General features: G+C 37.1%; 1 protein-coding gene and 1 long non-coding RNA gene across 2 annotated transcripts; one reads left to right on the forward strand and one right to left on the reverse strand.

Moving 5' to 3' along the window:
• Positions 1-7,035: 7,035 nt before the first annotated feature.
• On the reverse strand, positions 7,036-7,745 carry LOC137708885 (probable calcium-binding protein CML23). Its single transcript, XM_068448046.1, has one exon. The coding sequence runs from the start codon at positions 7,676-7,678 to the stop codon at positions 7,214-7,216; it is 465 nt and encodes a 154-aa protein (XP_068304147.1). The 5' UTR covers positions 7,679-7,745; the 3' UTR covers positions 7,036-7,213.
• Positions 7,746-9,745: 2,000 nt separating this feature from the next.
• LOC137709550 (uncharacterized) lies at positions 9,746-11,534 on the forward strand. The gene is made up of 2 exons (XR_011064867.1): positions 9,746-9,879; positions 10,066-11,534. It is a non-coding gene; the product is annotated as an uncharacterized lncRNA (long non-coding RNA).
• The last annotated feature ends 1,462 nt before the right edge of the window (positions 11,535-12,996 follow it).

The raw sequence follows: 12,996 nt of genomic DNA on the forward strand, positions 1-12,996 counted from the left end.
ATAATTTTTTTAAAGTAACTTAAGATTTTATTTTTCAATTATTTTAGCTGTTGGATTTAATGTTAGACTGTTAGATATTTTTTCACCGTTGGATTTGATCAAATTAGATATTAGCCATTGGATTCAATCAATTTATAAATATAAAATTAAAAAAGTACACATATATGGTGGGTCAATCTAAGGGTGGGTTCGATTTCATTCGGTTTGGTTTTTTGCCAAAATCGACACCGAATAGAAAGGTTTAGTTCAATTCAATTTTCTTTAGCTGTTTTTCAGTTCGGTTTGGTTTTGTTTGGTTCGGTTTTGGTTTTTTTTTTTTTATCTTATAAAACTTGATATTTTTTTAATATGAAATTTGGAAAAGAGACTTGCATTGTAGACTAATAATAAGAAGATGGGGAAAGTGGGAATGTGGGAAGATAGTTGTACATATACAAGATCATATAAACCAATTCAAGAAAAATGATCACTTGCAAAGAAAAATGATATCACTGTATACATTCAAAAAGCAAACAAATAGAGAAGCTCTTCTAAAACTTCCCTCTATAACCAATGAAATATCCTTCCTAATTGAACCAAGTATGCTCCTTGAAAAAGTCCTAGGCTTAGTTTCAAACTTGACAACAAAGTTTCACAAAAGAAATATTATGGACATATATTCATAAAGTGTAAAGGGATTCAATTTGGTTCAGTTTTCTATTTTTCAGTTTCGATACGGTGTTAGGTCTAATTTTTTTCGGTTTTTTATTTTTTAAATCCACTCCTACCCCACTAACTTGAGGGAAATTATGGCCTAAATTTGCCCCATAAATGAGTTTTGAGTTAAAACTCATATTTAGTCCAAAAGATGGAATAAGTTAAAGTAGATTTAGAACCTAAATTTTAATTTTACTCCAAGAATTGATGTATTAATTTTGTTTCCACATCCCGTTATATGGCCTAAACTCATACTCACTTCTTTTAAACTAGAATATTGTTACATAAAAAAATAAAAATAAAAAGAAAAAAAGAAAAACCAAAACAAAAAGTCACGCTTGCCTAATTCTAGCAAAGAAAATTGCATCAAGGAAGTCTAGGCCCCAATGCTTAATAATTTAGAAAAATTAATGAAAAGGATTTGAAAATTTTGAGGGTTAACGATAACGACAAAATAAAGAGTAAAGTGAATAGTACCATGATTGACTTTTTAATCTAAAAATGTGATTTTTAGTTAAAGTGAACAATACCGGGAATTTTTTTGTTAAAATTCCTTATTAATTTTGCGTATAACAACCAATCAACATCAGTTAACTTGGGAACACCCATACATTATCCCAAAACTTGGTTTCCCCTCCAAGATCTTGGGGACGATCGTTGTATTTGAAAGCATGCTACAACATCTTTTAACAAAAGATTAAAAGAATAAAAAATATTATGTAAAATTTAGACATTTGTATAGGAGAATTTCTTCCACAGGCAGGTATACGGAATGATCAAAATACAAGAATACACAATTTTGTTTCTTCACTCATCTAGGTTCCAAAACCCACGAGACCAACACAAATTTCACAGTCCACACACACCCTTTTTATTTTTTACATACTCTTCTCGATTTTTAACTGTTAAATCGAATGAATTGAAAAATATCAATAAATTAACAAAAAATGTGGAAAATAAATAAATATGTGAATAACACTATCATTTTAGTTATACGAAAAAAAAAAAAAAAGGTTTTTATTAGCACCCCACATATTGTTAAATACATTCCATATTAAAATTTATTATTAAATAACTTATATACCCTTATATAAAATGACTACTTAGGCCCCATAAGATTTTAAAAGGAAATTAAAAATTCTATACACACACCAAATCACTTTAAATGTATAATTGTATGACATAAGGCTATTTCTTTTTTCAAGTTTTTAAAGTCACTATCATCCACTATTTTAGAACACAACCATAACCAATAAAATCATAAACGTGTTGATAAAAAATGTTATTTTTGACAATCGATGTTTTGAGGCTTTACATGATATAAGATGACACATCCCGATCCGGTTTGTCCACCTGGACTTCGAATCGAGATGTGCTGGTCGACACCAGAAGGATGACGAAGTCATAAATTGTAGTGATATGAAAAATGTGAATAAATTTAAACCTAAAAGTGCCTAAATATAAGAGTGCGCTTGTGAGCGGGGAATGAACCCGTTTCACACGTAATGTCAGAGCATAAGTAAATTACAGTAAAGTAAGATGAGAATTATACCATCGAAGGTAACCACTTACACCAAGATTTGTCAAGAATCATTGTCGACACGAAAGCTCAACACTAAAACCTGGAATGGCGAAAAAAAGGTGAGTTGGCCTAAAAATAAAGCTTTGTAAAACTTTTTTAAAACGTAATAACCTCTCGCTGTAAAGCAAGTATAGTTTTCAAATATACATACTACATATAGTATGAAAATACTTACCGTAGCCTGCAACACCTCAAAAATGTAAAACTTCACAAAATTCTTAAGTAAGCATATAACTTCCAGCAATCACAATATCTCACAGAAATAAACATATTACATCGAGTGCTCATCGACACATGCTGACACACGAGTTCATGTAGAGGTATTCTGACATGAACATGACTTGGTGGGATAATGATTTACCCTCTAGTACCACAATCACGTGAAGATTGGCGCTATACGCATCACATACGAGTCCTAATTTCCTATAGCAATCTAGGACAGGACTAGCACCTAGAATGGATCCAAAGTGAGTGTACGGTGAGATGTGAACATACACGTGAAAGACTGGCCCTGGCCCCAGGCGAGTACTAACACCAGTGCAGCAACAATGAGCAGATAATGTAAATATAATCATGCCATGGTAATTCAACAATTCTAGTCAATATAATATTATTCCTGACCATAAATATAATTAAGGCATCCCCTTATAATAAGCTTACATGTGCATCCCTTAGGATTATTTCATAATTTCCCAACAATAAGACATTTCTTATAAACGTTGGTTTAATTATGGCAATCACGTAGAAAATTCATTAATAAATATATATGTGAAAACTAACCAACATATATATACTATATAAAAGAAAAGACCCACTCACAAATCATGTCGTTGGGTCAAACCCGCCTCGTGGGTATCAAAGATTCTTGCGATGCGTTTCACCTAGAAACGAAACCATTTACGTAAATATAACGTACTACCGCAATTACGCGTTTTCATACAAAGTATGGCTAATAAAAGAACTATTTTAAAACAGTTGAATTTTGGAAAACGGACTGCGGATTCGAATTCGACACGTCGAGAGACCTAAGAAGGGATCTTAGGTTCCTCCACGTGCCACCACAACTCGGCGGCTCAGAAGGCTACGCGCCATCACACGTGCCGCCACGCACCGAATTAAGTCCCCAAAAAGTTCGCCGGAAAGTCACTGGCGCTGCCGTGCATAGTACCTCAGGGAAAGTGCTAGTGCTCCACGTGTCGAGCACTGCAGCACCACGTGTAGCCTCACGCGCCCTTCCTCGCGAGGCCTGAGGTTGGTCGATTTATGGGCTCGATTTCCAGAGCTCCAAATGAGCTTAAATCTCACTCATTTTCAGTGACTTAAAAACTAGAGATAAGCTAGGAATGTGAGGAATCAGTTTATACCTATTGGGGATCGAGTCAACATCGGCGTTTTCCGGAAAATGGATCTGAAAGAGGCTGGATGGCCACAGATCTTGAGTTTCCCAAAATTCTGGGGAAGTCCTACCTTCGTCCCAACGACTTCTAAACCCTATCAAAATGCGTCCAAACCTTGAGATCGTTCACTGAAAATGAAAAAGGTGAGGGAGATAGTGGTCCTAACGCTTACCTTGGTCGGGATTCATAGAAACTCGTCGGAAATTCAAATCTAAAATAGAGCTCTGTTTGAGCTTCAAAGCACGGTTCCAATAACCCAAACTGGGGGTTAAGTTCATAGGGGTGGGATGATGGTAGTCTGGTGGCGTGATGGTCTGGGGTTGGCTTGTATGACGAAGGTGTTGTGTGTGGTGGTGTCTCGGTGGTGATTTATCGAGAGAGAGGAGATTGTTGGGTGAGGTTGCAGAGATCGAACTCACCTAGGTTGATGACAGGTGGTGTATGGCGGGGGTGTGCATCTCGGCCTCTCAGTGTTATACACAGATAGAAGAGAGTTTGAGAGGCATGGAGAGTCTGTGAGTCATAAGGAGCAGAGAAGGAAAATAATGAGAGAGTGAGAAAGATGAAAGAGTTAGAGGAACAGAGGTCCGAGAGAGTTGGAGAGAAACTGAGAAGAGACACGGGAGTGAGGGGAGGAGTGGTGTGGGCCCCACTTGGCACACAACTTAAAGTCACCAACGAAGAAACAGAAAAATATCTCCCGTAACGTGAATTTACCAAAACACCCATCACGCTCAGTAGTTTTTAAAATCTTCGTTGTAACTCCAAATTCAGTTTCGCTTGCGCTTATGCGTTTGCACTGTTGAGTACTTCGAGAATACGGTAAAATAATAACTCATACGCATCATGGAGAGACGGTCAAAGAAAGTCAACAATCTCTCTTCTAAAGGTATTTTGGTCAACTCACACTTTTAAAATTTATAAAATCGTAAAATTAGGGACATGTTACTTCAAATGTTTTCATTCTCTTAGTGATTTCAACAACATCGTTATGTATATTAAGGCTGCCAATATATTTTTGTCAAAAAGAAACATGATTGACAGTAAGGCTACCAATTAGTTGATATCTTGATATAGATGACTTTCGTTCGTGATTTATTTGGTTGATATTTTCTTACTGTGTTGTAGCTGCGTTATGATATCCGTTCTAGAAGAACAATTTCATATTGTAGAAGAATCTCTCTTAATCAATCAGTCCAGAATGTGCAATAAATTTTAATTAAAAAAGTAATTATAAGATGTATTCAGTATGTAAAGTGTATATAAAATGTATATAACAATATATGAGGTGAGAATAAGACCTGATTTGGTACTGAGGTGATTCTGAAAAAAGCTGGTATCAAAAAAAGCTGGGAGCTGTTTTTGTGTTTGGTAAACATTCAGCTTCAGCTTTTTTTCACAGTTTTGAGTGAAAAAAAGCCAAAAACAAGAAGCTGCAAAACCTAGCTTTGAAAAATCGGCTTTTTTCACATCTGTTTTACATAAAAGTTTACCAAACACTATAATACTGTTTTTTTTTTTCAAAAGCACTTTTACAAAAAATTTTACCAAAACACTCAGCTGCTTTATTTCAGCTTATTCTCACAGCACAGCTGTTTGGATCCAATTTTACACTATCGGCCCATTGCATTAAGACCATTAGATGACTCCAAAACTAATCAGATTTTTCTTGATATTATTATTGATTTTAATCATGGTAATTATCTTGAGAGAGATCTTTTGCGTTTAAGGAGATTGGGATGGATTAAATGGGTTTAACATGGTGCGGGAGTTGTGAAAGTCTACAAAGTCATGCCTTTTTGCTTGGATAAGGGATTGAATTAATCATATCTGATTTGAGAAGCATGCAGCATGTGATGATTGGATTGATTCACAATCAAATGGAGTTGGTTTGTGACTTTCTATTTGAATTAATGAAGATTGCATGGAGATAAGCATGCATGCAACATTACAGAGCCGCATCCACATGGCTCATTTTTATCAATCTAGAGTTCCATTTGAGATAGAATATATCTCATCAAGCAAGCACGTGGACTCATCATGGAATATTATGCATGCGTTGAAGGAGATAAGCGACCAAGATGATTGGTTAAGGGAAGAATTGTGATTAAATTGCAATTCTTTACGGAATTGCATGGATGCGTTTACGCATACAACTCGGGAGACGGAGAAGAATTGTGATTAAATTGCAATTCTTTACGAAATTGCATGGGAGACGGAGTTTTGGAAAGCCATCATCCAATGGGTTTATAACCACTATAAATACAAAGCTGCACCTTCAGTTTGAGGACCTCCAATTCAACACACAACTGCCCTGCGCAAAACCTCTCAAACATCTTGAGATTTTTTTATTTTCTTTTTCTCGCCAACACATCTTCAGTTTGGATAAACAGCACTGTGAAGGCAACCGGCGAACATCTTCAGTTTGGATAAACAGCACTGTTGCCGTAGAATCAGCCGTTCTCGAAGCACCTTCAGTTTGGATAAACAGCACTGCATCGAGGCCGGCTGATTATCTATCCAAGTCTCGGTCGAGAAGGATTTTCGAATCCTTATTGGCAGAGGTCATCTCATTAGCCTTCTGGGCAAAGTGAGGTGTTACCAGGTTACTACATTCAGCATCGTAAGAGCCGAATTTGATATTGAACTTCGCAAAATTAGTAGCCTTGTCTTCAGGCTATAGAACCCAGAGACCGAGAGTGTTCCTTCCTCGGTCGCAATCGCAAGATAGAGAAGTCAACGACGCGCTCAACGCGACATTCAACAAATTTTACTCCTCGGCCAAGCTCGGCCGACGAGTTGGCACGTCCCGCATTCAACCGGAGGACGTAGTTAGCTTATTAGTTACTCGGCCTGCGCGCCACGTAGGCTTTGTAATTTTTAGAGTCAACAACAGCAGAATCAGTTTTTTTTTAAAGCACAACAATACCAAACCAATCCTAAAACAGCTCAAAAAGGTATGGCAGGCAAACAAAGCAAAGCCAAATTCCGCGTTGAGGTCAGCAAAGACATTGACACACGACCACATGTGTATTTATATTCCGTGCAACCACCGTTACCACCCAAAACACGGGAACATCGCCCAAGTATTATTAATACCACCCACCCATTTTGTTACTCCCACCCACTTGCACAATAAATCTACCAATACAGTAAATAAAATATTAAATAAAACCCAAATATAATAACTTCCACCAATTTTTCTTCAACTGTAAAAGCGTGTGGAAATCAAATTTAACGACTAAAAACATTGAAGTCAATTTTTAATTGAATTCAACAAAGCAAACAAACCACTAGCCATAAAATAAAATTAAAAAGTTAAAAGAAGATTAAGCAAAATAAAACAAACCAGAAGAAAAATATTTGAAAACGCGATCAATTAGCACCGGTAATACTTTAATACGTTTTGTACACCTTAAAATTAACTACGTCAATCTCTAAGAAATTTAAATCCAAATCCCTAATTAAACTCTAATTTTATACTAATTAATATTTTGCACTGTTATGTTGCTTTACCGATCCATTCGCTTCAATAGCTTTATTTGCGAGTCATCATCTTCTTGAACTCGGCGAAGTTGACGTGGCCATCGCCGTCGGCGTCGACGGAGCTGATCATCTTCGCGCAGTCCTTGAGCGAGCACTTCTGCCCCAACCGCTTCAGCACCTCATGCAGCTCACTCGTGGAGATCAGCCCGTTCTTGTCGAGATCGTAGAGGTCGAACGCGTCGCGAAGCTCCTTGGTGGATCCGCCATTGATGATCTCTGCGAACTCCACGATGTCAATGTGACCGTCGCCGTCCTTGTCGAACTCAGCCATAATGCGCTGGACCTCCTCCAGTGAGACCGTCTCGGAACCGAGATCGCCGAAAACGCCCCTGAGCTCGTCGCAGGAGATCCTGCCGTCGCCGTTCTTGTCGAACTTGTCGAAGACCTTCTTCAGCTCCTCCATGGAGCCGGCGGCGCCGTCTCCCGAGCCTTTCGAGACCAATTCGCTCTTTGACATCGCAGCAAACACAGTGAGGAACTTTCTAGAGAGAGACAGAAGTGATGAGGGAGATTTGGAGCTTTTCTGTTTCTGTTTGATAGTTTGACTAACAAGAGATATATATATAGGCGATATCACACGCTTTTGAAATTTTGACGCGTATATGTTGCGGCGGGATCGGGTGCGTGCCGACCTATTACAATTGGGATTTACAAGCAATTTGTTTGACCCTGTGGGCAAGCGACAGCGAATAAGATGTCGAAACGTGGAAAGAGATAGTGAGGTGGGGCGTAGGGGATTTGTTGTGGTGGAGTTTGTGTATAAAAAGGTAAGGTTTGTGCTGGCCTAAAAGGGGGAAGTTAAAAAGGATTCGAATCCGTAACGATACAAATACGGTTGGGTTTGGGGGAATAGGATTACCGGTTACCTGATTTCGCGCGTGGATTAATTAAGTAAAATAAAATTTTTGTTTTCAAATCGGATTTGGGATTTTGTTTCCCGGATTTTGATGGGAGATGAAAGCGCGTCGAGTCTCTACTAAGGAAGTAAATGCGGGATAAATATCCAAAACAAGTGATGTAAATGCATAGGTCAATTATTTAAATAACTGACGTAAGCACCCATGTCTCATTGTCTTGTTCTAGAAAATGTTTCGTGTAATTCATGCTACAAAATGAGTTCAAATTTTGACCCATATTAAAAATAGTTGTTTTATTAAAATATGTTCGATTATTTGAGTTTAGGACTATTTTATTATTCATAATCATTGCTTTAAAATGTAGCATATGAAATTAAATCTCCTTCTAATTATCTCTTTAATTATTTCTTCTTTGAGCCCTATTCATATATGTTATTTATTGATTGTATTTATCTACTAATATGACAGATTCTTTTTTATAATCAAACACGTATCCATAGACAGAGCCATCATGGGCTAGGGGGCAGATGCCCCCACTCATTTGGTTGCGAAAAAATGTACATACTTGTGACATTAGCAAAGTGTATCACTAGTTTACTTGTTTGTGATATTAGCATTAATTGTTCTAATTGATACTGTGCATTTTCGCCCATGAATTTTGGAAGAATAGATTGAGAAATCAGATAGGAGACTAATTGATGAATGATAACATGATTATTTTTTTATAGATAGAGAGATATTTGATTGTATTAGTAATGAAGTTGTCATACAACGTTTTCAAAATATAAAAATGAGTCGAGGGATATTGTAATGAAAAATCTTATGGATTAATATATAAGTATTTTGTTTAGTAATTCTTATCTTTTTTAATTTGTGATTTTATTGTTTAAGTATGCCCCGATCCATATGGATCTTTGGCTTCGTCTCTGCATGTATCACAAATTAATTTTAATAAGGGACATATGGATCTTTAGCTTCGTCTCTGCATGTTTAAGTATGCCCCCATCCATATGAACCTTTAGCGTCGTCTCTGCATTCCTCTCTTTGTTGAGAATGTATAAATAGCCTCATTATCTTTCCACTAAATCTCAATTCGATTCGCCTACTTTTTCTTACGATTTTCGCGTTTTGATGGGAGGGTGTGCCAACACCCTTGTTGACCATTGTTGGTCCTTCCCAGTATTCGCCCTTGTTAGCGATGTCGCTCATTGGTTCTTTCTTCTTGCCGGCCTCCTTTGTTTCTGAGTGACTTTTAGTGGTCTGTGGAGGATGAAGCGGCCTTCTTTTTCAACTTTGGTTTTCTGGATGGTGATGGAGGCTGGCTTCTATGCTTCGTTCTGAGGTTTGTCAACGATGGAGAGAGCTTTTATAGTAGCTTTAGAAACTTGTATTTGGTTGCCATCACTAGCCTTCACTGGACTAAATCTTAGAGCAATATTGTGTTTGTTACGCAGCAGGACAACCTGTAGTAGGACTAGCCGGGACTCGCCTCGACAAAGGACGTCGCTAGACGGTCTTAGTGAGTCTCATCGAAAAGCATTGGATTGCTAAGACCATCGCTGCTTCACTTCATCTGCTTCTCTTCGTCCGCTTCTCTCCCTTGCTCTATCTGCTTCATCTGCTTCTCTCTCCCTTGCCCTATCTATCTGTTTCTCTCTCTCTCTTTCTCTCTCTCTCTCTCTCTCCCTCTCTCCTTCCATTCATCAAGCCGGTCGAGATCGGCGTCCCTCTCAATTGCTTCTTGGAAGCCAGAGTCGTCGAGCACGTTTGAGTCTTGGCCCAAGAGATCGACGACCGCCAGGTGAGCTCACTTTTCATTGCCCTCACTGCATTTTTCTCCCTTTTTTGTCCAAATTGAAAGAAAAAGATTTGGGATTTTTCGTTGGGTTTGATTTGAATGCCCCGTTGTAATTGCTATTGGAGAGATTGGGACAATGTTTTATTTTGGGTTGAGGTACTTATTCGCAATTTCCTAATTTGTTGATAGGAAAGGCATCCTGGCTTGACGGAGATTGCTCAATACATTACAGGGCAATTGGAAATGATAAAGTTGATCATCCATTGATTCATTACTTGGTGTATTCTGTATTTTGATTGCATGTGTTTGTTTTTGCATTGGGTTTTGTCTGTTCGGTTTATTGTGTTGTTTTTGCTTCAAATATTGATGGATTTCTGACCGATATTGTTATATGTGGGTCTTTTTACACCCGGTGTTGGTTGTATGCTTGTGATAATGTGTATTTGTTGTGTGCTGCTTTATGGATGTTCTGGTTTTTTGTTATGGTGAAACTCGAATCACATGAAAGTAGCTATTGTTATTGTTTAAATTGATGGTCTGGGATAAGTTCTTGTTGTATATATGCGGAAAATCCTTCATGATTGTTAATTCGTGGCAATGTCGGAGATGCTAGCTGGTGGCTCTTGACTGTAAAATTGGCCATTGGCGGTGTCAGTGAATTCGCAATGCCATTTATCAATTATATGCATCATATTACAACTGTTGACTTCAGTGGGGAGGTGGTTAGTCTTACTTTGCATGTTTGTGAATTCTATGACATAATTCCCTTTAGTTCTTCATGAATGCTAGCCAATGACAAAAACATGTTACTGGGATTTTGTTGTTCCTATTCTCGTGGCCACTTAAGAATGATTTCTTATATGGTGGCTTATGTAAAACATGTGTTAGCTTTAGTGGGAGAATGTAAGCTTCATTAGAGCCTATCATTTGTTTTACACATGCTCAAGGGATTGAAGTCATAAGAGTTTGGGATGAACTATACTTGTAAAGCTATCAGGGAATGTATTTGGATTGATACACAGCTATAAGTAGTCTCAGTTTTCAATAAGTTAACTATTCTGATATGATAACTTTGGTTTGCGGTGATAAGGATATTTGTTTATATGATTTTATTAGGATTACATGATGGGAAGTAACCTAATCAAATACCACCACTGAGGATATATAATAGGGATTCTGCATTCACACTAATTACGCAAAAGAACAAGCCCCATTATTTGTTAATTGCATATAGTAGTGTCGAGTGTAGAAGAGCTCTATTTTCTTAAGCTGCAATGGTTTCGCAAAGTTAGTGGTTAATTGTATTTGTGTTCATGTTTGTTTCCGCAATAATAATCTTACACTTGATGCATTAGTTTAACTTTAGGTTCATAAATGCCAATGCATTGTTCTTGTGAGCCCAGAAGTTTCAGATGTCAGCAACAAGCTTGGTTCTTTTTCTCATGGGTTTACATATTATGGACACTCCGTGGACTACGCTGTTGCAATTCAAGCACTCAAGATGTAGACAAGTGGTTGAAGGGCACTGAAGAATATGTAAAGGAACTCAAGTTTAAGCACTAAATAGTTGCAATTTGTAAATGTATCGGTGGCTGGCAATGATGAAAAAATATGTAGACTTTCATGTAAAGCAAATGAATGGTATTCTGAATGAAGCATCTTCTCTCTTGAAAAAGGTTTTTTGACAAGAAAGTGGAAGTTTTCATAATTAAAAATCATTAATTAGTAGAGATAAAAAAATATAATTTAGTGTAGGCTAGTTCGACACTGCACCAAACGTTTCACAATTCTAATAGTGTTTAGTCTATGTCAAGCCAATCCAGTTTAATCCGTGAAGTTAGTTTAGTCCGAAATAATCCGATGCAACAAACGCATCCAAAAGGGTAGGGCTCTGTTTTGTGGTTTGTGTCTGCTGGGCTACAAAACCGGTTCAGGCCAATTTAATTATCGATTTGTGGACAATAAAAACCGAATTCAACCGCACTAAACCGGGAAATTAATTAGATGTTTTTATTAAAATGGACCTCAATGCTCATAAGGCCCAATGAATTCCTCTTTAGGTCGAGTCCACAAAAAGCCCAAGGTCCAATTGCTATATTTTTTTGGTAAAAGCTCATACCAATTCAATGTGAAAGATTTTTTACACATATATACATACATGCTATATTGGTATCAATGGTCATGACATACAGTTTGGTATCACTTATGGTCTATCTGACTCTCAAAGATCAATCATTATTGTTCTTGTTAGGACAGAGACAGAAAAAAGTGGTTTAATTCTCTAAAACAATTAGAATCGCACTCTAATATTATATAACATTGAACACGTGCCGAATATAGTTAATTAGATTTATTAGTTTTGAATCTAATAAGTGAAATTAGTTAATTAATCGTATCGGCATTTAGGGGTTCAATTTGAGCCTAGTATTATTTTTGGGTTAACGAGCCACGTAGGGACCGAACCCATTGGGATTTGTATTAAGTCATAAATATGATTTAAGTCTTAACTTAATCGTGCAGGATGTATCACAGTGAGAGTGAGTGTGTACAAGAAAAATTACTTGGTGGTACTTGATTTTTCGGCTACTTCTGTGTATGTGCGTTATTGCCAACATTTTCTTTGTTTTTATCGTTTCCACTGATGAACTATATTTTTCATGTTTTCATGGTCTTGAGAGCGTATATCGCTAAATTGGTCTATAAAATTCTTACCATAGTATAGCCAAAGGTGCATTGTAATCATTTCAACAAAGAAATTTGAAACATTTTGCCGTCGCACTGACTTTTGGTATCACAACGAAGGTGCTAGGTTTTTGTGCCTCACAAACAAGCATGAAATCAAAAGTACCTTTCCCTAACACTAATTTTAAAGGCTCGCAACGTAACTCTCTTCGTAACACTCATTTATAATATTGACTACTGCATTGGATACACCAGAGTACATGAGTTTAAGGATAAGGCGATCTAGATTACTGAAATTGAATCTAATGGTTCTCATTAATTTATTCCGCTGTCTCACCTCACACAATTCAAAGATTTTAGATTTTTTTATATCTCTTTCACACAAATAAAAAATCCGAATTTTCTGATCTTAAATTTCACACTAAGGTCCGGAGAATA

This window comes from Pyrus communis, chromosome 11 (assembly GCF_963583255.1).
Source record: "Pyrus communis chromosome 11, drPyrComm1.1, whole genome shotgun sequence".
NCBI classification, from domain to species: domain Eukaryota; kingdom Viridiplantae; phylum Streptophyta; class Magnoliopsida; order Rosales; family Rosaceae; genus Pyrus; species Pyrus communis.

What these genes read in the sequence shown, in the direction of transcription:
- LOC137708885 (XM_068448046.1), bottom strand. Translation starts at nt 7,678, where the DNA reads ATGTCAAAGAGCGAATTGGTCTCGAAAGGCTCGGGAGACGGCGCCGCC.